Source organism: Mesocricetus auratus, unplaced genomic scaffold (assembly GCF_017639785.1).
Source record: "Mesocricetus auratus isolate SY011 unplaced genomic scaffold, BCM_Maur_2.0 Super-Scaffold_15014, whole genome shotgun sequence".
Lineage (NCBI taxonomy): Eukaryota > Metazoa > Chordata > Mammalia > Rodentia > Cricetidae > Mesocricetus > Mesocricetus auratus.
The window spans coordinates 17,793,886-17,819,704 of NW_024429186.1; the positions used below are offsets into that span (position 1 = coordinate 17,793,886).

The 25,819-nt window shown below is 38.9% G+C and overlaps 1 protein-coding gene across 2 annotated transcripts in view; it reads left to right on the forward strand.

The window, feature by feature from the left end:
- The window catches only part of Ppp4r3a (protein phosphatase 4 regulatory subunit 3A), a 44,835-nt gene that overhangs the window by 11,330 nt on the left and 7,686 nt on the right, over positions 1 to 25,819 (forward strand). Inside the window, exons 2-10 of one of the 2 annotated variants that reach the window (XM_005068402.4) lie at positions 5,245 to 5,300; positions 8,147 to 8,245; positions 11,338 to 11,955; positions 14,215 to 14,292; positions 14,406 to 14,522; positions 16,162 to 16,317; positions 18,122 to 18,253; positions 18,357 to 18,459; positions 20,638 to 20,796. In XM_005068402.4, coding sequence (XP_005068459.1) covers positions 5,245 to 5,300; positions 8,147 to 8,245; positions 11,338 to 11,955; positions 14,215 to 14,292; positions 14,406 to 14,522; positions 16,162 to 16,317; positions 18,122 to 18,253; positions 18,357 to 18,459; positions 20,638 to 20,796 — 1,518 coding nt within the window. The remainder of the gene's footprint in view (positions 1 to 5,244; positions 5,301 to 8,146; positions 8,246 to 11,337; positions 11,956 to 14,214; positions 14,293 to 14,405; positions 14,523 to 16,161; positions 16,318 to 18,121; positions 18,254 to 18,356; positions 18,460 to 20,637; positions 20,797 to 25,819) is intronic. The other variant, XM_005068403.4, reaches the window with a different exon arrangement.

Below are 25,819 nucleotides of genomic sequence, written 5' to 3' on the forward strand. Positions count from 1 at the left end.
TCCCATTCACTTCCCCATTCCTTCACTTCTGCCCCTGCAAGCCCATATCCCAAATAAAATAAAAATTAAGAGGAAAAAAAGGAAGTCTTATCATGGATGCTCAGTGTGACACAGTGAGTTATGCAGTAAACCCTTTTATCCATACATCTTTATTACTTGCAAAGAGTCAGAGTCTAGTTTGAGGCCTCTGGTTCCTACTATACTAAGGATGCCAGGCCCTCACTGGGACTCTTCTTTTTTTTGTTTGTTTGTTTGTTTTGTTTTACGGGACAGGGTTTCTCTGTATTGTTTTGGAGGCTGTCGGTCCAGCCTGGCCTCGAACTCACAGAGATCCACCTGCCTCTGCCTCCTGAGTGCTGGGATTAAAGGCGTGCACCACCACCGCTCGGTGGGACTCTTCTTATATATCCTGTGTTTGCCCTGTGCTGTGGAGATCCTGCAGCTTTGGGCCTGTGGGTCAGGTGCCTTCATATGCTCCACAGATCATGGGTGGGGTGGATGTTGGGGAGAGCCGAGCTATAACCCAGGTTCTTGGTCTGGGCAGCTGCAGGATTAGTCAACCCTCCAGTTCTCCTCCCTTTTCCCCTTACAGCAATGAGCGAGGGGCAGGGCCTATTCTCCCACAGTTATACCATCAAGGCCAGCCAGCTCCACTGAGTTGCTCTGGTGGGGTACAGGGGCCAACCCTCCTGTTCCATGACCCCAGGGTCAGCTCCTCCGCCTTGGGGGGAGGGCATCTTTCTTCTGCCCAGTCTGCCACATGACAGAGTAATGGGAACAGCCCTGCCCCCAACATTAAGGCTGGGTCACCCACACAACAGGACTCAGAGCTGAACTTCTAAAGTAGTGTCTTAGATAAGGCCAAGGTATGTAGGAGAAATAGGTTTCAGGAAACTGTTCTTCCCCAAACATCTCAAATACTAAGACCACTCTTAGTGGTTCTCAGCCTTAGTGCTGCGACACTTTAATACGGTTCCTCATGTTGTGGTGACCCCCACCATAACATATCCATTGCTGCTTTATAACTGTAATTTTGCTGCTGGTATAAATCCTAATGTAAATATTTTTGGACATGGTTTGCCAAAGAGGTCTAGACCCATGGGTTAAGAACCACTGTTCTAAATGATCTTATTTTACCTGGGTTTGGGGGGATGGATTGAAATGCTTCATCTTTGAATGGTTAGTTTTTTTCCTCTTTCTGTTGTCCTGGTTCTGTGACGTTACTGAGAAAGTTGGAAAGAAAATGCTAAAGGACCTGGCAATATCTTGCCATGCTGTTTTGTGTTTGTTCATTTTAACAGCTGCCAAGTCATGTGTGTTTGTTTTTTTTTTGTTTTGCTTCTTTTTTCTCTCTCCTTCAGTGCCGAGTATCACAGTCAGGGACTTGCATGTGCTAAGCTAATACTACCACTGAGCAACACTTCTGGCTTTATTTTATGTTTATTAATAGTCTCCAAATAGTACATTTAGTAATATCTAGAGCAGTTTTTCAAACACTCATGTGTCTCTTTCTGAGATAGGATCTCTTCATCAGACTGGGCCTTATGAATTAGGCAAAGGTGGCTGATTGGCTAGCATAGCAAACAAGCCCCCAGGGATTCATGTCCCCACACTTCTGATGCTGGAATTACAAAAGTATGCTACTATGCCAAGGTTTTTACATGGGTGTTTGGATCTGAATTCACTTTTTCATGGTTGCATGCAAGTACTTTATTAACTAAGCCACCTTAAATCCTGGCTTTTAAAGATTAGATAGATAGATAGATAGATAGATAGATAGATAGATAGACAGACAGCTTTTAAATAAAAGATTAGATAAATGGATGGATGGATTGATCATACATTTAGACATGCAATGAAGAGTTTTGAAAAAGTTGATGGGTTCATCATTTTCTGAAACGACTTGAGTTAGGAAAACTTACAGAAAGAAAAAGTAGTTAAATCAGAACCCCTTCAGCAGAACACTTGCTTACAGATTTTTCTTTTTTTTGATTTATTTATTATGTATACAGTGTTCTGTCTGTGTGTATGCCTGCAGGCCAGAAAAGAGCACCAGATCTCATTACAGATGGTTGTGAACCACCATGTGGTTGCTGGGAATTGAACTCAGGACCTCTGGAAAATCAGTCAGTGCTCTTAGCCACTGAGCCATCTCTCCAGCCCCCACAGATTTTTCTATAAGCTAAGTATAATGACACACACCTGAAATCCCAGCATTTGGGAGACTGAGGCAGAAGAATGAGGAATTTTTGGATGGCTTGTGTGCACTATACATGTTTCAAAGCCAGAAAGCCTTAATCAGACCCTAACTCAGTAAACCAAGTAACCAGAATCTGCAGAGTTGGCTACCACCAGTGATTCATGTTTTACTAAAACAGTGCCAATCAAAGTCTATACACCTTTATAGGCCAGACTGACTTCGAACTCACAGAAGCCACCTGCCTCTGTCTCCCAGTTACTGGGATTAAAAGTATGCATCACCTTGGCCTGGCTCACCTTTTTTGTTTTTAAAACAAAGTGTTTACTGCGTAGCCCAGACTGGCCACAAAATCATAGTAATCCTTCTGCCTTGGCCTCCCAAATGCTGGAATTATGGATGTGTATCACCAGATCCCAACTGGTTGTATATAGTTGATGGAAATATTCTGTATTCAAGACATTATCATGTTTGTTAAAGTATGTGAATTAGTTTTCCTTTTAATACTTGAAACATTCCATTTGGGTGATAAACGCCAACTTGACAACTTCTTTAATGCGCTGATTGATGACAGTTGACAATATGAACACAGATATTAGAACTTAGCCAGGATATCCTTAGGTCTTCCTTGAGTAAAAATACAGGTCCTGCCACAACTTCTTCTTTTCTTTTCTTTTCTTTTCTTTTCTTTTCTTTTCTTTTTTTTTTTTGTTTGTTTTTTTTTTGTTTTTTGTTTTTTGAGACAAGGTTTCTCTGTATTGTTTTGGAGGTTGTCCTGGAACTCGCTCTGTAGACCAGTCTGGCCTTGAACTCACAGAGATCTGCCTGCCTCTGCCACAACTTCTTAAATTTACCTTTTGGTGAAGTTTTTAGCAGTCACACCATATGATTTATTTAGAATTCCATTCTTCAGTGGAAAGGCACTCATCTTTTACAGTAAAAACACATTTCAATAGCTTTGTTTTTCATACACTGTGGTCTCTGAGAATTCCCAGTGATATTGTGGCATGCAGATGTCTTTCTACTCTGTAGGAAAATCTACTTCATGTCCTAACAACATTTTTCTAAAAATTGGCAGTTTTATGAATATATGTCTGCACACCATATGCTTGTAGTTCCCTTGGAGGCCAGAGGAGGTTTAGATCCTCTGAAACTGGTTGCTAGGAATTGAACCTGGGTCTTTAATTGCTCCCTGGTTTCCACTTTAGCTTGTTTTGTTTTGTTTTTCAAGGCAGGATTTCTCTTTGTAACAGGCCTGGCTGTCCTGGAACTCCCAGGCTGGAACCTCATAGATCTGCCTGCTTCTGCCTCCTGGGGGCTGAAATTAAAAGCATGCAGCACTATGCTGAGGATAGCTGTTTATTAAGGTGACTTTTTAAAAATTTTATCTTTATTTTATGTGCATTGGTGTTTTGCCGCGGGTGTCAAGTTTCATGGAACTGGAATTACAAGCATCTGTAAGCTGCCATGTGGGTGCTGGGAATTGAACTTGGCTTCTTTGGAAGAGCAGTCAGTGCTCTTAACCACTGAGCCATCTCTCCAACCCCTAAAGCAACTTTTATATGTTTAATAACTCAGTAACCCAAAGTGTATAATGAAACCATAGTTTTTTTTTAGGATACCCCAAGGTTGTAACCTTTACCACAAGAATCTCATTCTTAAAATGTATAGAGAACAAAAGAGATAGAAATAGTGGGTGAGTAGAAGAGTCATTTTGATGTCTGCTTGCTTGTGTTATATAGTGAGAACACTATCTTTAAAACAATAGAAAAACAGGAAGGACGTGAAAATAGAAGAAAATTGAGACTTCTGAAGATGACCTGTAGACCAATCTCTGTTTCATGTATCATTTTAGTTTTACTTATATAGTTTGATGTGAACTCTTTCCATCATGAAAAACCACTTTGTTTGACACTGGTCACGTTGTATTGAGAGCCTTATTTGCTTATTTAAAAGTATTCTGTAACACACAGAGCATATCAGACATACTAACTCCAGGTTATCTTAGGATTTCAGAGACTCCAAGCAAAATAATGGAATAGAAATGTCTGTTAACTTGATTGAGATCAGTACATGTTATTTTTATTGAAATACCATTGTTTTTAGTTAGAGGTAGAAATGGTTTGCTTTTTATATATTATATGCATGTAACCACACTAACATGGTTCCATAATTATTTATAATTAATGTAATTTTAGAAATTAATATCTAGCTTCACAGTGCTATTTTTGCTGTCTTATGTTCTCTCTAAATTGTTAGGTTCAGTTTTGTGGGGTTGGGGTCCCAGACAAGGTTTTTCTGTGTATCCCTGGCTGTCCTAGAACTCATTCTCTACCATTGCCTCCTGAGTTCTGGGATTAAAAGTGTATACTACCACACTTGGTCCAATTGTTTAATTTTTATTGCTTCCCAGCTTTCACTCTTTATACTGTCCTGTCTGTCTTGTAAAAACAAGCAAACGAAAAATACAATTTGCCTAGTATGTTTGATACTTGGACTAACGTCTGCTACCACCAAAAATAAAATGCCCAAAATGATAAGTTTGGTTTTTGGTTTCTTTTTTGTTTTGGTTTTTTAAGACAGAATTTCTCTGTGTAGCTTTGGAGCCTATCTGTAGACCAGGCTGGTCTCGAACTCACAGAAATCCGCCTGCATCTGCCTCTTGAGTGCAGAGATTAAAGGTGTGCGCCACCAACGCCTGGTGATAAAGTGTGTTTCTTAAACTACAAGTTATTGTGTTTATAGTTTATAATTTTGTTGCATTCATTGTTTTGTTTATGTGAAATAGCTGTATGTGCCAAGGTGGGCATGTAGAAGTCAGAGGATAGCCTTTGGGATTGGTTCTCTTTCACAGTGAGTTAGTTCCTGGATTAAAGCTTGTGCTGCTGAGCTATCATCTGGCCAGCCTCAAATTACATTTCTTAAAAATTGTTCCTTAACTGAAGGTATACATGAATGTATACTGAAGGTGAGAAAATAAGTACATGTATATAAAGGAAATCTAATTTTTCTGTTTTGCAATAACAGGTTTTTTCCCTGTTTTATAGGTTCTCTTCTTCTAGAGTCCAAAATAAATCCTAATACTGCATACCAGAAACAACAGGTAAAAAAAATGTGAATCTATTGTCTGTTATGCATTATCTTTTTAGTTTGGTGATTAAATGAATTTACCGTTGGATTCCTTACAGTAAGAAAATCAGAACAGATTGTCACATTTTGCCAGTCTGATTGCTAAAAATTATTTTATTGCATGGGGGCCACATACCTGTAGAGGTCAGAACAATATGAGGGAGTTGATGTCTCTATAGTGCGGATTCTGGGCCTTAGACTTGAGTTGTCAGGCTTGATGGCAGTCATCTTTGCATCCTGGGCCATTTTGCATACCCAGTTTAATTTTAAAGTACAAGTTTTCTACCAGTCTGTATATGGTTAAAAGGTGTGTACTTTGTTTTGTTTTTAATTTATATGTATGAGGAGTTGGCCTGTATATACATCTATGTACCACATGCGTGACTGGTGCCCTCAGGAGTTGGGTATTAGTTAGAAGAGGGTATCAATTCCCCTTAACTTGGAGTTAGGAGTAGTTGTGAGCTGCCATGTATGTGCTGGGAATTGAGTCTAGGTCCTCTGCAAGAGCAGCAAGTGCCCTTAACCACTGAGCTATCTCTTTAGCCTTGGCATGTACTCACTTAACTGTATCATCATCCACTATTTTATTTGTGTGTATGTTTGTGTGTTGTATGTATACAGGCTCCTGCAGAGCCAGAAGAGAGTATTGGATCCCTTGGAGTTACAGGTGTTTGTGAGATAACTGATATGGCTGCTGGGATCTGAACTGGGTTCCTCAGGAGTCAGTTCTCTCTTTATGCCTTAGGTTCTGGGGGCATTGTCAGGCTTGCAAACTAAGTGCTTTTTCCCATTTAGCCTATCTCCTCAGTCCTCAGCCAAAAGTTTAAAAAGCTGTCTTAAACTGTTTTCATATTCCAGATATTCTAGCAACAGATTAAAGTAGCACTTTCTTCATTTTTACCTGAGGGGAAAAGTGATGGTTGCTGTAATAATCAACTACTAATAAAACCAAGTCATTGAAGTTTTTTTCTTCTATCAGAAATGCTTCTGCAAATAGAATGTTAGAATGCCTGTAGAACAGCATTTTCTAGTTGGGAGTTTGATTTCTTATATAGCCTCAGTGTAGGGCCTTAGAGTGCTGTTAAACAGTTGAAAATAACTTCAATTTGAATCTATACTCTTTCTTATTTCCTTCTAACATGTAAACAAAGTACTTAAAGGTAAATTCTTCATATAGTATATATTGGTATAATCATGAAGTATAAAACTAGAAGGAAGTTAGTATTGGTAGGGACTGGTGTGGTAGGGCAGGCCTGTGATCTCAGCACTTGCCCTGTGGAAGAGAAGAAGATCAGAAGCCTTTGCTATAAAGTTGAGGCCTTGCCAAAGAAAAAACAAAACAGACAAATGTAACACTTGTGGGGCATAGAACATATAATACTGCTGGTACATATCTGTAACAGAGTACTCAGGAGACTAAGGCAGGTAAGATCCTGTTTCAAACATAAAACAACATGAATTTTTTACAGTGCAGGGTGTCAGGGAGGGCAGGTAGGTACTTTGGAGAGTTCAAGGGCAGCAACCACTGAAGGAAATATACCCGTTAGCCTCAGTCCCACTTTTGGACTGAAAGCTTGCAGAAATGTTCCTGAGCAACATGAGGAGGATATGGGGACATTGATAGGACTGCGGGCTTAGTGAGACTTGGAAATGCTTCCTCCAGTAGGTTGGGACTACTACATGCAGGAGGCAGAAATCACCAGCTCAAGTACTCACTGGAATCCCATCCTTTCAAATCTGTGCCTTGAGGGCTTCAAGGGTTTAGGGGAGCTCCGCAGGTCCCTGGAAAGAGCTCGGCCTCTTGATAGAGGGTCACCCAGAATATAGGACTTCTGAGTCCCGGCTATGGCTAAAAGGGGCCGGGTACCTTTATGCTGTATCTGGGACACAGGAGAGGCTGAACTCCTGATGAAGACCTCCCAGAGACTGGGTAGATGGAGCCCACTACTCAAGGCTTTCTATTTGTGGAATTGTATCTGGCAGACTTTTACCCCAAGGGTAATGTCCAGCATGTCAACTTAGCTCCAGAAACTGGTTAGTGCTCCTTGTTGGTGCTCTGACAGGATTGCCACTTGGTGTATCCTTAACCCACATTTAGTGCTCCTTCAGGTTGAGCCTAGCAGCTAGAAACACTCAAGCTAGCTTCAAACTCAAAGCAGTCATCCTACCTCAGCCCCCTAAGTGTTGGATTAGAAACATGGCTCATTCAAGTAAGCCACAGACAGGTAAAGAACAGCTGTTGGCAACTGAGGGGAGGGGTGGATTTTAATCTATTATATAGACTTTTTTTTTTTGGTTTTTTTGGTTTTTAATAAGACTATAAAATACAGTGGTAGCTGGGAAAAAAGGCTCAGCAATAAACACTGGCTGCTCTTCCAAAGGACCTGGCTTTGATTCCCAGCACTCATAACCATCTGTAACTCCAGCTCCTGGGGATCCAATGCCTCCATAGGTGTTGCACACAGATACACATGCATTGAAAACACCAATACACATAAATCTTATTTTTAAAATGTAATGTGTGATGATGGTCTTGGTACAGTGGCTTGTGTTTTCTTTTTAGAATGTTATATATGATTTTAGTGTTTTTATATAATGGCCAAACTTCTGTTTTTAAAAAATTGTTTGTTTGTGTAGATTTGGCAGAATGAAGTGTATCAGAACAAAGTACTGATAATTACCAGTAGCAGTGTTGGAAATGTAAAAAAAAATGAAGTTCTCAATTCCTGTTGCCTTGTTGCTTTATGAATTTGCTATATACCTTAAAGAGTTTGGGATAACAAGTATAGTCATTCAGATTTTTATTTTTTTAACCCAAAGGACACTCTGATTGTGTGGTCTGAAGCAGAAAATTATGACTTGGCCCTTAGCTTTCAAGAAAAAGCTGGATGTGATGAAATTTGGGAGAAAATATGTCAGGTAATTTTATGAATATAGAAACAACATACTGTTTTTAATAGTTTTGTTTTTACTCAGCATACGAAAATAATGATATTTAAATACAAGTAACATTGTTGTGTACTGTTCATACCCCAAATCACTGTCTCTTGTCCTTTCTCCCCTGGTTCCCTTTTTTCCTGAAGTAGCCCTGCTTTTGTCACATTTTAAGTCTAGGTTCTGTCTATAAAAGAAAACATGCAGTTTACCTATCTCTTGTTTACCCCTTAAGGACTCCTTCTTCTGGGATACACGTTTCCAAACCATAGCAGCTCCTGTGCTGAGGATAAATTGTGAGGCAAAGGGGAGTTAGTTATCCAGTTGAGAGATGTGGGGCAGTGAGAGGCAAGTAAGGCTCAGTGGATCCTGGGGACAGGGACAGCACAGTCTGCAGATGATCAGACATGGGACCGAAGGCGAGGAGGGAGCCAAGGGCCACTCATGACTCAGGTTTTGGCCTGAGCGAGAGGAAGGATGGAGCTGATTTCAATTGAGTCAGAACAGCTGCAAGAAGAGCAGTTCTGCATGGCATGATGGCACACACCTTTAATCCCAGCACTCTGGGAGGCAGAGGCAGGCAGATTTCAAGTCAAGGATATCCAGGACTATACAGAAAGCCCTTCTTAACTCTGTAAAGACCCCATTCAAATGTAGTGAAGGAAAGTTGCCATGTAATGCAGGCAGGAAGTTATATAGTGGGGCAGAATCAGCATATAAGCGGGGACAAGCAGGAAATCACCCTTCCTTCCTCTCCTCTGCGGACATGCTGAGCATTCAACAGGTCCTGCTTAAATCTAATTCTCTGCATAAGAAGAAGCATACTTGTCTGTCTGACCTAATCTATTTAACCTAACGATGCCTAGTTCCATCTATTTTTCCTGCAAATAACATTTCATTCTTTAAAACTGAGTAAAACCTTCATTTTGTATATGTGCCTTATTTTGCTTTATGTCCAGCCATTTGTCGATGATGTGCTTCTGGGCCGGTTTCTTATCTTGGCTGTTTTAAATAGTGTAGTAAACATGAACGTGCAAGTTTGGCCAGGTTAGGTCCTGCCACCTTTCTCTGCCCCAGAGACGCTATATTAGTATAAAACTTGGCCTTTGGCTAAGGGTTCTTATTCTTAATCATTAACCCATTTCTATAGATCTAAGTGTCTCCACGTGGCCTTATCTTACTGGAAAAAGGTTCAGGGACCTCTTACTCAGCATGTCCGCAGAGAAGAGGAAGGAAGGAAGAGAGATTTCTTGCTCGTCCCTGCTTATCTACTGATTCTGCCCTACTACATCACTTCCTGCCTGGATCACATGGCAACTTCTCCTTACTACATTTCCCAGAATCCTCCTGGATTCCTAGTCCCACCTATCTTGCTTCACTATTGGCCAACAGTGTTTTATTCATGAACCAATAAGACAAACATATATAGAAGAATATTCTCCATCACAAGTATCTAAGATACATTGGTTTAATTTCCCTCAGATGTTTAATTAGGAGTGTTAAAACTCCCATCCATCATGTGGTAGTTTTAATTTTAGTTTTGTATTTATTTTTTAAGAACCTCTGTACCTCTCAAAAAGAACAAGAAAAAAAGAACTCTGTACTAATTTCCATAGTGACTGTATTAATTTATGTTCCCACCAGAATTGTTTTCTCTACATCTTTGCCCCCATGGCTGCCATTTGTTTTCTTCATGGTGGCCATTCTGATTGAGACAGTGTGAAATGTTACAGTTTTGATGCGTGTTTTCTTAGTGACTAAAGATGTCTGACTTTTTTTTAAACTCAGAAATTGTGCATAATTATGGTACATGGATGGTGTGGTGTGTGCACTATGTCACGGCTAAGTTAATCAATTAACCTGTATTTTCTCACCATTTTGTGGGGAGAATATTCTTAGAACTTTTAAAACACATTGTTTTAAACATGTTGTTATCAACCACAATCATTCCCTCACTAGACCTCAAGACATCAAGCGGTCCATTCTTATCCACCTGAAGCTTTGTATCTTTAAACCAACAATATTACCATTCCTAAACAACCCATATCTAGCCCCAATAACCATAGTTCTACTCTGTGTCCAAAGCTCATCTTTTCTGGGTTCCCCATATATGGGGAGATCCTATAGTTACTTGTCTTCCTGTGTTCCTTCTTTTAACACTTAGTTGTAGAGCATATTTAGCTTTTCTTTCCATTTATTGGCTATTTATGTTCTTTTGTGAACTGTTTAGTTAATGTGTACATTTATTAGTTGTTTTTGAAGAATAAAAGCTAGACTTCAGCCGCCTGTGGTGGCGCACACCTTTAATCCCAGCACTCGGGAAGCAGAACCAGGCTGTCCTGGAATTAACTCTTGTAGACCAAGTTGGTTTCGAACTCACAGAGATCCATCTGCCTCCCCAATGCTGGGATTAAAGGCATGCACCTCTACCACCAGGCTCATCGATTGCTTTTTTAACTTTCAGCAGATAGCTCTTGTGCACAGTTCTACACATCCAGATTTCACTTACTGTATATTTAGCTTTGCTATATAAATGCACTTTGTCCTAATCTCTTTTTTTCATCATAGGCTACTGTCTAGCAATTACAAGAGACTGTTAATCAGACTTTGGGATTGACATTAGATGTTTTTCCTTTTTGTCTTAGAATTATGTGTATTCATTATGACCATGACATTATTATATTTGATACTCATTTGAATTTTACTTAAAGTTTGAAGAGCTTGGTACTACCCAAATTTGGCACAGTCCTAGAAATGTTTCTGTGAAGTTTTTCTGATTAGAACAGATGGCCACGGACAGAGGACTGTCTTTCTAATGTATTTGGTCCTCTATGCTGTAGGTCTTGAAGTGACTCTGACAGTCTGTTTAGGCTGTCCGAGGAAGTTGCTCCTGACACACTTCACTTTACTCAGTTCCTCCAACTATTGATTAGTTTGCATGAACATGAAAACGTCATTTGGAGAGTTACATCATAGTAGATAGTTGTATGATAAACAGCTTTTTTTTTTTTTTTTTGCGCCTTCATCTGTTGTTTGAACTTACTGTCAGCTACTACCACATAATCTTTTTTTAATAGGTTCAAGGGAAGGACCCTTCAGTGGACATCACTCAGGACCTGGTAGATGAGTCTGAAGAGGAGCGATTTGATGATATGTCCTCACCGGGTTTAGAATTGCCATCTTGTGAATTAAGTCGACTGGAGGAAATTGCAGAGCTTGTAGCATCATCTTTACCTTCCCCCCTCCGTCGTGAGAAACTCGCACTAGCACTGGAAAATGAGGGTTATATTAAAAAGCTTTTAGAGCTTTTTCATGTGTGTGAAGATTTGGAAAACATTGAAGGACTGCACCACTTATATGAAATTATCAAAGGGATCTTCCTCTTGAACCGAACTGCTCTTTTTGAGGTTATGTTCTCTGAGGAATGTATAATGGACGTCATTGGATGCTTGGAATATGACCCAACCTTATCACAACCACGAAAACACAGGGAATTTTTAACAAAAACAGCCAAATTTAAAGAAGTAATTCCCATATCTGATCCAGAGCTGAAACAAAAAATTCATCAGACATACCGAGTTCAGTATATACAAGATATGGTTCTCCCCACCCCTTCAGTCTTTGAAGAAAACATGTTATCAACACTTCACTCCTTTATCTTTTTCAACAAGGTAGAAATTGTTGGTATGTTACAGGTAAGTTAAGTTATTCTAATCTGATAAATGATGATACTCTTGAGACCTGAAGGTTGTTGTCTTGGTTAGCATGCTGGTGGTCCTGACTTGGTCTCGGATAATCACAAATTGCAAAGGGAGTGGACGGAGTCTAGTTAGAACAACTTTAGGGGAATAACAATAAGAAAGTAATCCGGAGCTGCAGAAAGAACATGTGCTGTTCTTCCAGAGAACTGCAGTTTGGTCCTGTTACCCACATCGGGTACCTGTAACCACATCTGCATGTGTCCCTACCAAAGTGTGTTTTTGTAGTAGTTGAGAGTAGTGGGAGTTTGGACTTCACTTGTTACTTAATAACTGCTGTATGATTTGAACAGCTTGTTGTGTGAAACCTTGAATTTCCCTTCTGAGGACTCATATTATAAGATACTATGAAGTTTCTGAAGATCAAGTGAAACCATACAATAAAGTGTTGAACATTTTGTAAAACATAGTAGTTTTAAAAAAGCATGTCTAAGTCGGGCAGTGTTGGCACACGCCTTTGATCCCAGCACTCTGAAGGCAGAGGCAGGCCTGGGCTACAAGAGCTAGTTTCAGGACAGCCTCCAAAGCCACAGAGAAGCCCTGCCTGGAACACCCCCCCCCCAAAAAAAAAAGATGTCTATTAATGCTTGATTTGAATGTGAACTACGTTATATAGTATTTGACAAAATGATAAAATGAACTAGAATTATTCTGCTTTGTGTGAGTGTGATGTCAGTACATGTGTTTTCAGGTACAGGCCCTTTTGTATACATGAAGACCAGTGGAGGACACTGAGTGTCCTGTTACTTGCTGCCTTGTTCTTTTGAGGCAGAGCCTCTCTGGACCAATACGTTGCTATGTGTCCTTGTTTTTGTCCCTGTTTCCAACCCCACTCAGTGGGTGCTGGTGGTATTTACTGTGCCCAGCTTGTTGTCTAGGTGCTAAGATTAGGATTGGAATTGTTCTCATGGTTGCACAGTAAGCTCTTTTAAACACTGAGCTTTCTCTCCAGCCCATAAGGTATATCTTCCCTACCCAACCTTTACATGTACACATACAAAATTACACACTTTACCATTGACTAGTTCCTCTGTAATACTATTAAATACTCTGATACTAATCTGGGATGTATGTTGAAATTGGATGCCATAAGTTTTGAAAAAAGAAGGAAACATCAGAATCATGTATTTATATATTTTCAGAAGAATCAGCATTATAAAACTTTTTACATGGGACCTGCAAGATGACTAATGATAGAAGGAGAGAACCAACTTCCAAAAAGTTACTTTCTGACCTTCATATGTGTTAAATAATTATTTCAAAATTTTGTGTATTAATGAATATAACAATAGATAAACTTCCTTTTTAATAACTTATTATGTATACAACATTCTGCCTCCATGTATGCATGCACGCCAGGAGAGGGCACCAGATCTTAACTCTGAGCCATCTCTCTAGCCCTAGATACTTCTTTATGATCTCTAATCTTAACATTTTAAAAATAGTTTTCTATATCTTTGAAGCCCAAAGAATGTTCATTTTTATCCTTACCGGAGAGAGGTTATAGAACCTTAATTTCTACCATTAGCTCATGCAAACTAAATTGGCAAACACTGATTACATTTGTGTGTGTTTTTTGTTTGACTCTTTAAGAGACAGAATCTCACTGCGGCTCATGTTGTCCCCTAACTTTCTATCCTTCTTTGCTAGCCTCCCCACTGGTGTGATTTTAAGCATTTGCCACTAGACCAGGTTTGGTGTGCTTATGTTTATTAAGTTTTCATGGTGAAACAGCTATAGTCAGTCTGACTGCTCTCTTGCAGTAGTAGAGTATGAGAAACTACTGGCTTGCAATATGTGAAACACTTTCTTCCTGGTCCTAATGCAGGGTTAGGAAAAGAGTTTTGTCAAAACACAAAGGTAATCTTTCTGACAGAAGTTTCCAGTTTGTCTTTTCATTTTAAGACACGGTCTCACTATGTAGACCAGAATTCATAGAGATCCACCCGCCTCTGCCTTCCTAGTGCTGGGAGTGAAGATGTGCGCCCCTCACATTTGGCTGTGTGTGCACAAGTTTGTGTGTGCATGCACATATGCATACATACATAAGTGTGTGTGTGTATATATATGTCTTTTAATAGTTGGTTTTCCCCTTTTTTTAAAAAAAATTGACATCTTTTATTAAGCTAGTTTATAGAATGCTGAAATTTTATAGTCTTGCCAGCAAGATAATTAAATTTGTCATTTATTTCATAGGAAGATGAAAAATTTCTGACAGATTTGTTTGCACAACTAACAGATGAAGCAACAGATGAAGAAAAAAGACAAGAATTGGTAAGAAATCATATACTAGAAGGGTAGAGAAGTAAAATAGCCATTTACATTCACTCAATACTTTTCTAATTTGAGATTGACCTTTTAATACTTGTCCTTTTTCCTGATTTCAGGTTAACTTTTTAAAAGAGTTTTGTGCATTTTCTCAAACGCTACAACCCCAAAACAGAGATGCTTTTTTCAAGACTTTGTCAAACATGGGCATATTACCAGCTTTAGAAGTCATCCTTGTAAGTTTGCTTCTCTACATTCTGAACTACCTATGTGTGATGTTTTTAAACTTATATATCACTTTTCCCTTTCCTCCTTCCCAGGCACCTGTTTGTGTTCTCTCTAACTCTATGAGTTAGTGATCTCTTTTTGATTAATTATTACATATATGCCTAAACACATAAATACAGTAGTTTTTATATAGTAGGCAAAGTATTTGAGCATAGCTAATATTTAATGCTGGCTGTGTGTAACAAAGTTAAAAGAAGTGATACAAGTCCAGTATTAGAATCCTCCTTATGTTTAATAAACTGCTTAGTTAAAATAATTTTCTGCTGGGTGTGGTGGTACACATATTTAATCCCAGGTAGAGTCAAAGAAATTCCTGTGAGTTTGAAGCTAGCCTGTTTCAGGCCATTGAGAGTTATACAATTAGACCTTGTGCATACATGGGTGCATACATATAATAATTTAATCACATCGTTAATAATTAGCTTTATATCCTATCAAATGAAATGTTAAAAGGTATTCCTTACGGGGGCCTGGAGAGATGGCTCAGAGGTTAAGAGCATTGACTGCGCTTCCAGAGGTCCTGAGTTCAATTCCCAGCAACCACATGGTGGCTCACAACCACCTTGAATGAGATCTGGTGCCCTCTGCTGGCATGCAGGCAGAAGACTGCACACACAATCAATTAATTTAAAAATTTTTTTTTTTAGAAAAAAAGCTATATGTGGTATCATTCAGATAGTTAATTTGTGGTAAGGTGGGATTCTAAGACGGATGTGTTCAGAAACTCACAGGACAGCGAGCCTTGAGTATGCAGCACTGCAGCAGACAGAAGGGAGATTTGTCCCTTGACATTACTGTGTATGCTGCCTTCACCCATAAAGTTTGTGTGTGCATGTGTAAGTGTGATCACATAAGCCACTGAGCATGTGGATGTCGTTGCACTATTTGGATATCAGTCCTTGCCTCCTTCCATTCTGTTTGAGAGAGGGTCTCTTGCCTTTTGTCTTTATATACTGCATGCTAGCTAGGTTAGTAGCTTTCATGGAGTTCCCTGTCTTTACCTCTAACCTTACCAAAGAAGCACTGGGGCAACAAATGGACACTGTCATCCCTGGTTTTACATGGGTTCTTGGATTTGAAGGCAGGTTTTTAGTCTTTCTTGGCAACTGCTCTATCCAGTACAGTTCTGACCATTTTATACAGTGTGCTGTGATCATCCTCTTTTTAATTCCTTCCCACTTTAGCTGAACCCTCTCTTAGTGCTACGTCATCCCTACTTTTCGTTTCGTTTTTTGAAACAGGGTCTATCTGTATAGCTCTGACTGTCTTGGAATTCATTCTATAGACGAGGCTGGCCTCAAACTCAAGAGATTCAACTGGCTCTCATCCCTATCTTTCTTTAATGTCTTTGTTTTGTTTGCTGGTTTTGTTTTGTGACCCAGCGGTTTTAATTAGGGTTGCTTATGTAAGTGAGTATGGATAAGGAGTTGTTTGCTAGAGCATCAACTTATCAGTGGCTACTGATGTTTAGATGTTTGTTTTATGGTCTGGTGCTTTGTGACAATTTCTTTTGTCAGTTTTTGGATAGTTTCATTGATAAAGTTCATATTTTTATGGTTTTAAGAGAATGGCATTTTTTCTATGCAGGGCATGGATGATACACAGGTGCGAAGTGCTGCTACTGATATATTCTCATACTTGGTTGAATATAACCCATCCATGGTACGAGAGTTTGTCATGCAGGAGGCACAACAGAATGATGATGTAAGTAAGAAGTTAACAGAGCAAAAAATAACCAGCAAGGTAAATATTATTTACACTAATAGTATTTATGTATAGGAAGCTATAGCTGGGGTTATGTATTTTTAAGATTTAAACTACTACTTTTTGGAAAGTGTAGCCATAGTGTTAGGTGGCTCATTGTTCCCCTTAATTTGTACTTGTCTTAGTTTATAAATTTATTGTATTTGATGTCAACTTTTTTAAATTATGAAGCTGACTTGTCTATATTGTCTTATTTAAACCCTTAAATCAATTAACCATTCTGTTTGTGGAACTGTGAGTAACTCTCATTGGAAAGTACTTAGACTACTAGAGGTGGATTCTCAGAATCATCGAGACTAAAGAAATAAAATACAGCCCTGAAATGTATTAGGGAAGTGTTTCTTTATAATAATAAAAACCAGTTATTTTCTTGTACTCTCATAAGTGTGATGTATTTAATCAGAAATTAGAATAGGTAAATTGGCTTTAAAAATACCTTAGACTGTCTTGGTAGTGTAGATTGAATTTTGTGGTACAGAATGTACATAGAAGCCCTGAATGTATGTGCTCTTCTACTTCACTTTACTAAACCAGTGGCTCTGTTTTTTCTCCTTCCTCCCAAATTTTTGGAAACCACGTTTTTTACTTAAAAATAGATTAAACTATCTTGGTTTCCTTGAGAAGAGGAAATTTATGTCTCCTTTATGTTTGCAGAATTTCAGCTTGCAGTGTTTCTTACAAAATGAAACATAACCTTTGTTATTTTTAAAAACTCTCCTCCACCAGTTTGAAGTTCATGCCTAGTAATGTCTCTCTATTTGTGGTTCTTAAATTTAGTGATAGACTGTACAAAAATGTACCATGAATTATTGAATCGTAATCACATTTTTCTTCTATGAAATAGTCCTATCTTGAGAACCAGAATATCTTGAGTAATTAAAACTAAAGGCTGTTCTCTTAGGCCCTGTAACCACTGGGTGAGCAGACATGACTGTGCATCTCTCACTCCACGAACATGCATTAGGCCTCTGCATTTCACTTGCCAATCATTTCCATATAGTGTCTGCATTTTCTTTGTCCTTGTCTGTCTTAACCACTGCATACATAGACGAGCAGAGGGAGTTTGCTGTATCCTTCAGTTCTTATTAATCCTCTGAGCCAAGAACACTATCCTAAATCGCTAAAGGTCCTTGGGAAAGGCAGAAGTTGGTTTTCTCTGACATTTGGAATCTATGTAATATACTACTATTCAGTGCATTCCGTCTCACTTTACCCAATTTATCATTTCCACAAATGTCAAAAAGAAAAGAAAATTAAAATGCAACGAAAGCAAAGCAGTTTTACAAATTCTAATTAAGTATTCTTATTTTGAAACCATGAATGTAAAGTCCTTCTGCAGAGGATAGATAAAGTTATTAGAGAAACAAAACACCAAACCTGACCTTTGTGATCCTAGTTTTTTCTTTCTTTAATCAGACATGTTTAAAGATAATAGAAAAGGCCAAAGGTAGTGGCATATGCCTTTAATCTCAGTGCTTGGGAGTTAGAGGCAGGCAGATCTCTTGAGTTGGCAGGGTGGACAGCCTGTGGACTCCAGGGCAGCCAAAACTACATAGTGACCCTGTCTCGAAAGAGAAAAAAGAAATAATAGGAAGAGAAACTTAAGTTTTTGATCCTATTTAATGTCTTTGTATCATCTGTTAGAGAAAAGAAACACTTCCATCTATCCTGTTAAATAGATCAGTCACTATTTTGTTTGAAGTTAACAAGACGGCTAGAGTTAGCTGTAATGCTATATAATATGTGTCTTAGTAATCTATATTATGTGTATTTTTATCACCAGGATATTTTGCTCATCAACCTCATTATAGAACATATGATTTGTGATACAGATCCTGAGCTTGGAGGAGCAGTCCAACTTATGGGCCTGCTTCGAACTTTAGTTGACCCAGAGAACATGCTAGCCACTGCCAATGTAAGCCATGGCTATTTCTTCTTTTTCATAGCAGTATGTTTTCTATTGCTGGTAGGAACCAATACAGTTAATAAAGTTCATCAAAATATTTTTGATTCTTTAGAAAACAGAAAAGACTGAATTTCTGGGTTTCTTCTACAAGCACTGTATGCATGTTCTTACTGCTCCCTTACTAGCAAATACAACAGAAGACAAGCCTAGTAAAGGTAAGATAACACAGGTTTGTAGCTTTCTTGAATTGGTGTTGAGTATGGTCTAGATTTAAGACATTGGGGCTTAAGAGCACCGGCTGCTCTTCAGAGGACACACACTGTTGCTAATAGTCTGTAACTCCAGTCCCAGGACATTAATGCCCTCTTCTGACCTCTATGGGCACTGTACGTACATGGTGCAGGCAGAAGAAAAACTAATGCACATGTAATAAAAAATTAAGTCTATAAAGAAAGGGACAGAAAGCTGGGCGGTGGTGGCACACACCTTTAATCCCAGCACTCGGGAGGTAGAGGCAGGCAGATCTCTGTGAGTTCAAGACCAGCCTGGTATACAAGAGCTAGTTCCAGGACAGCCTTCAAAGCCACAGAGAAACCATGTCTCGAAAAACTTACAGAGAGAGACAGACAGACAGACAGAAATAAGCAGGAGCAGCAAGATATACCCTAAGAAGGAAGTAGCCATCTTTAATAGATTGGGTGAGATTTTATCATGTATTTTCAAGATATTTTTAAGGTGAAATTTGTGTAAAAGTACTATAATCACAGTTAACAAAATTATATCCCAAAAAAGTAGTTTTTCATGTTGGGTTTTGTTTGTATGTGTGTTTGTTTGAGAGATTTTGCTATGAAACCCATGTTGGCCTCAATCTTAGAATCTTCCTATTTCAACATCCTTCGTACTGGGATCACAGATGTGTGACAAATGATTACAGCTTATTTCTTAGGACTTACACTTAGGTAAATGTTTAAAGGGTAGTTTTAGAAATTACTGTTGAAGCTCTCTCCAGGAATCCACACATATTTTCCCTTATAATTCACAATGTAGGGGCTGGAGAGATGGCTTAGAGGTTGAGAGCACTGCTGCTCTTCCAGAAGTCCTGAGTTCAAGTCCCAGTAACCACATGGTGGCTCATAACCCTCTGTTATAAGATCTGGTGCTACCTGCCTCTGGCCTCGAGGCATATATATAGACAAAACACTGAATACATAATAAATAAATTTTTTAAAGAAAGAAATAAAGATGCCTTGGTCATGGTGGCCCACACCCAAAAAAAAAAAAAAACAAAACTCAATAATAATAGAGTATGTTTAAATCATACTCTATTACTAGTGTTATTCATGGCATTAATAGAAACTATTGGTGTTGATGTACTATTGTGAAAAATAAATATTAGTTTTACTTTTTTTCCCCTCTTGAGGCGTGGTTTCTTTACATTGCACTGGCCTCATTATGTAGACCAGGTTGGCCTTGAACATCCATGGACCTCTGTCTCCCAAGTGCTAGGATTAAAGGTGTGTTTCTGTGCCCAGCACATCAGATAAACTCTTGTATGACCCTAAAATCAAATTTTGAAATATGTCAATTCGCTTCTTTCTATATTTATTTGTATTTGGTAAAATTTGAGCTCCTGTTTCCAAATTCACACTTCTTTTTTTTCCCTCTAGAACAGTTTTAGATTTACAGCCAAATTAAAGGGGCATTATAAGATTTCCCGCATTCCCTTGCTTTTGAGCTCACACATGCCATTGGTGGTTTTTACATTCATTTGGGCAATAAATAGTCTTACTCTTAGAGGGGGCTCTGCAAAGTTAGCCTCATATACTGTGACGATGAACAAGTATTCATTCTACAGGCCACACTGGCAGGCAGTGGCCCACATTTCAGGTCCAGCTTGCTGCTATTTTGTCCATGAAGCTTTATGGACATATGTATGGGCTTATGTGCCCACTGCTTTCAGGCTTCAGGGTCAGGGTTGGATATGTGCTAGGAGGTTTGCAGAGCTACAAACATACTTGCTGTCCGATTGACCCTTTATGGAAGAGGTTTCTGATGGGAAAGAGATACTACTGGACAGCCAAATTCACACGTTCAAGCCCCCTGCATTTACTGAGAACTTGTAGAAGGGAGTATGCCATATTCTATGGGGGCTAAGTGAAGAGGAATGAAAAAAATAAAATACTTGGAGGGATTTGCTGGCTTTAAAGAGTAAAGATTTATCAGTGATTACCGTTGTGTTGTGAGCGCACTGTGAGTGGTGAAGAAAGCACAGACGTGGTGGAATCAGCAGCAGATAGAGAGCATCATCACCAAAGAAACGGGTGTGTGCTGCGACTTCTTAAACTGTTTGTCATCTATGGAACATACATATGACCATGTTTTGCTTATTCTAGATGACTTTCAAACTGCACAGTTACTGGCACTTGTATTGGAATTGCTAACATTTTGTGTGGAGCACCATACCTACCACATAAAGAACTATATTATCAACAAGGACATCCTTCGACGAGTGCTAGTTCTTATGGCCTCCAAGCATGCTTTCTTGGCATTATGTAAGTGCTTCTTAAACAATTGTCTATGATCTTTCTATATCAACCTCTTTGTAGCTTTAAAGCTAGTTGCTGAGAACATCACTGACTTGGGGCGGGGCGAGGCTCATCAGGGAACTAGGATCTTGGTACAAGCTCTATGTCTTGTGTTCATACAAAGTGGAGTGGCCAGTTCAAGTGGTAAGTAACTACAGTTTAATCAAAACTACCCGTGGCCTATCTTTTCTATAACTTAAAAACTGAAAGATGGTTTAATAAAAGAAAAACAAATAATACTATAGAGACCATGTGTACCTTTATGAAGAAAGTGAATGATTTCATAGTTATAGGTAGTTTTCTTTGCTTGTTTTGTGTATCTGTGTGTGTTTCATTTATTGTTTTGCCTTTTTATTGGTAGTCTTTCTGCAGCCCAGACTGATTTAAAGCTCACAGCAATCCTCATGCCTCAGCTACCGGAGTGCTGAGGTTACAGGTGCTAGGAATTAAGCCCAATACCCAAAGCATTTGCATACACTTGACCACTACACTACACCCCTAGTCCAAAAGCAAGAGAAATTTTTTAACAAGATTCTTCTTTTTTTTTTTTAGATTTGTCAGTTGTATTTTTTTCTTAAGCTGATATTCAGTGTGTTAAGACTTCAGTTTATTATAGTAAAACATACTTTTGAATTAGAAATAGGTTAATCCAGGTGGTGATAGCCTTTAATCCCAACTCTCTTGAGGCAGAGGTAAGAGGATCTCTGAGTTTGAGGTCATCCTGGTCTATAAAACATTTCCAGGACAGCCAGAGCTATTACAGAGAAACAGAAAACCTGTCTCAAGAGAACAAAAAAGTTACTGGACTGGAGACATGTCTCAGCAGTTAAGAGCACTGAATGTCCTTCCAGATAGAGGACCTGCATTCAATTCCCAGTACTCACTTGGTGGCTCATAACCATCTTTGTAATGGCATCTGATGCCCTATTCTGGTATGCAGGTATACATGCAGGCAGAGCACTAACATACATAAATAAATCTTTTTTTTATAAAAGGCAGGCCTTGGTGGCGCATGCCTTTAATCCCAGTATTTGGGAGGCAGAGGCAGGCTGATCTCTGAATTCTAGGCCAGCCTGGTCTCCAGAGTGAGTTTCCAGCCCCAGCTCCAAAGCAACACAGAGAAACCCTGTCTCAAAACAAACAAACAAGAGAGAGAGAGAGAAATAGCTTAATCCATAGTGCTGTGGTCGTGCTGTAGCCAGATTTCTTAGGTAAAGAGTTTGCATATCTAAACTGTAGTTACTGGTCAGTTGATGACCAAGTTTAGAGATACTGGAGGCTGACACACTGCCAAGTAACTTGCCAATTGGCTTTAAAGGTAAGTTGTTGTTTTAAGCTTCGTGTTTTATTTAAGTTTTCACTTGTCATGTTTCTTTACTTGGCACATATGTGATAAATGTGTGTGTTTGGAATATGTCTTTTACAACCTGAGAATATTGGGTTTATTTACTTTCCACTGAACCCTCAAAATACTAAATACTACTTTAGTCATAGCTTCTGTATTTACTGATGAGTCTTTCTAAGGGCTAAAACAAATAAACCATCTTCCACCAGGGAGCTTTGAATATACAAAGAAAGATGACTCAGTGGTTAAGAACACTGGATGGCCTTCCAGAGGACTGAGTTTGATTCCCAGTACCCATGTGGCAATTCATAACCGTCTGTTCCCCAGTTTCAGGGCAATCTGACACCCTCTTCTGGCCTGTACAGGCACTAGCCATACATGTGGTAGATAGGCATACATGCAGACAGAACATGATACACACAAAAACATTTCTCTATATACTTACCATAGGAGAGGTGGTAGTACCAAGGCTAAGTTCTTTCAAGTCCTCATAATGAGTTTTGTCTGGGTGTGGGGAAAGGGCTTTGGGAAATGAAACAGAAATGGAAAATGAATGCATAGATTGTTTAGTTTTATTTCAGCAAAGAAAATAGCTAGATATGGTGACTTAACCTGTAGCTCTGGTACTCCAAAGGCAGGCCTATATCTGTGAATTCAAGGCTAGCCATAGTTACATAAAGAGACCCTGTCTCCAAGAAGGGGGGGGGGAGATTAAATAAAAACTACCAGTACATTTCAATGAATCTGAGATGCACATCTTTATATATTTATCATCTCAAACTAAGGTAAGTCTTGGCAGTTGATGGCATAGCATTTATAATTAATTTTGTTTTCCTAATTTATTAGGAGAGTGTCACATGAAAATCAAAATCCAACTTAATAAGAACTGTACTTAATAACAACTTGTTCTAAGTGAAGCAGATCAGGAAGTTTTCACAGAGGTGTTAACTTGAACTGTCTTGTTCATAGGAGAGAGTGACATTGTTAATTGAATGTGCGGTTAAGGTATAGGAAGGTGGTGTGTTGCTGTAGATGGAAAACTTTGAGACCAGCTAGAAAGTGTCAGGGCATGCAAGCTGAAAGAAAAGGCCTTTTCTGCAGTTTGGGCAGTTCCTGTACCTTCTTTGCTTGTAGTATTGTAAAAAGAATATATTGCAATCCAGTATAATAACTATGTAAAGAATCATTTTATAAGATGGAAATCCTATTGAAAACTATGGTTATTATATCTTAAGTATACTCTATACATATTTTATAACTGGGACAGGTTACTTTGAAACACCTAACTCTTCACTGTGGGCCTCTATTCCCAGACTTTAGGGTGAGAGAATCTCAGACAATAACAGTCATCAGTAATAATCCTTTTATAAAGATTGGCTTTAAGCTGGGTAGTGGTGGCACACACCTTTAATCCCAGCACTCAGGAGGCAGAGGCAGGAAGGTCTCTATGTTTCCAGACCAGCCAGGGATACATGGAGAAACCTTGTCTCGAATAACAGAAGAAAAGAAAAAGAAATCAAGACTGGCTTTATACTATACAGTAAGAACTGTATAAATCTGGGAAAACAAAAGATTTATGGTTCTTCTGAGAAATGTATTCATTGAAATAAAAAGTTTGGTATAGTATTTCAGAGAGAATTTTATAATTTAAATATACTGTGTAAGTAGAAAAGACAATAGTTAACGTAGTTTGGGAACTTGGGGCTTTATATATGTATATACAATTTTTTGTTTTGTTTTGTTTTTCGAGACAGGGTTCCTCTGTGGCTTTGGAGGCTGTCCTGGAACTAGCTCTTGTAGACCAGGCTGGCCTTGAACTCACAGAGATCCGCCTGCCTCTGCTTCCAAGTGCTGGGATTAAAGGCATGCGCCACCAACGCCCGGCTTACAATCTATTTTTAAGCTATATTATGTTATACAGTATTCTACCTGAATGTATGCCCTCACACCAGAAGAAAGCACCAGAACTCATAGATGGTTGTGAACCACCATGTAGATGCTGGGACTTGAACTAAGGACTTCTGGAGGGGCAGCCAGTGTTCTTAACCTCTAAGCCATCTCTCCAGCCCCAGGAGTTTTATATTTTATGTGCTTCTTTTTAATTAGTATTTGTCACTTTTAAATACAACTAAGAAGTCTGTAGATAAGACCCGCAGTCCTTTCTAAAATGAGTAAGTCCCATTAATCTATTTACTGTGCCTTTTTAAGACTGGGTACTTTTGGGCTGGAGAGATGGCTCAGAGGTTAAGAGCACTGACTGCTCTTCCAGAGGTCCTGAGTTCAATTCCCAGCAACCACATGGTGGCTCACAACCATCTGTAATAATGCCCTCTTCTGGCCTGCAGGCATAGATACAGACAGAACACTGTATACATAACAAATAAATAAATCTTAAAAAAAAAAAGACTGGGTACTTTTAAACAACTTTTATTTTGACTAGGTAGTGTTGTTTAAAAGTATTGAATTCAGGCTTGGGAAATGATTAGTGAGTAGAAGTGGTTTGCTGCTGAGTTTGATCCTTTGAACCTCCTAAAAGCTGTTGTCTGGCCTCCACATGTGAGCCATGGCACATAGTATCACACATACACACACACACACACACACACACACACACACACACACACACACACACACACACACACACACACACACACTGGAGAACAGAAACAGAACTTTGTAAAAAGAATGGATTTCTTTTAAAGCTTTATTGGAGGGTCAGAGATTAGGGTGCTGACCTGGCATGCCAGCATCGTAAGGCCCTGGCTTCAATCCCTAGCCTCATTGGGATGGGGGCAGGCTCAGCTTTGCTACAAAGCTTCTATTATTAGTTCCACATGTAGTAATGAGTCTTAGACTTACTCCATGAAATCTCGTGTCGTGTACTACAAAAAAATGTCATCAAAACTGAACACAAGAGATTCCTGGCCTGTTGTAAGTAGAACCAGAGTGCACATTATTACTGAACATAACTGGGAGCTTTCTCTAACCTCCTTTAATGACTGGGCTTTATAGAATTGACTGGTAAAGTATGGAAAACAGTTTGCTATTCAGTAGGAAAGAATAATAGTATTTGGATATTTTGGTGTGGGGCAGTGTAAGGGGATGATTTTAAACAAATAATTATTGTTGTTAATCAGGATGAATGGAAATAAGAAAGGGAGGCAAAAAACAAAAACACCTAGAACTACCTCTATCTTTCTTAGCACTTTCTGGGTAGCTGTGCTTTTAGGGGGTTAAGGGTGACATCTGAATGACCTGCTCTCACTGATTTCTGGGATACATATATAGCATCAGGGTTAATGTGATGTTTTGATAGGACACAAGTCTCCACAGAGCCTGCAGAGTTAGATAACCAAACCTTATAATAATAGTTCTTGCTTTTGAAAGTTTAAAATTCATCTGTTAGCATGAACTTTTTAAGTGTTTTTCTCTAAACAAGTGGAACTGTCTCACTTAAGTTTTTCTACCAGATAACCCAAAACAAGAGGAATCTATTAGGCCTTCACTCAACACACAGAAGAATGCCTCTTACTGCTTAAAATGACTTCACCATTTTAAATTTTTTCAGTAGTTTAAAAATAAAATGCAGTTATTATTCTTTAAACTATTTTGAAACTCCCTGCCCAGAGTGTTTCTTTATGAAGA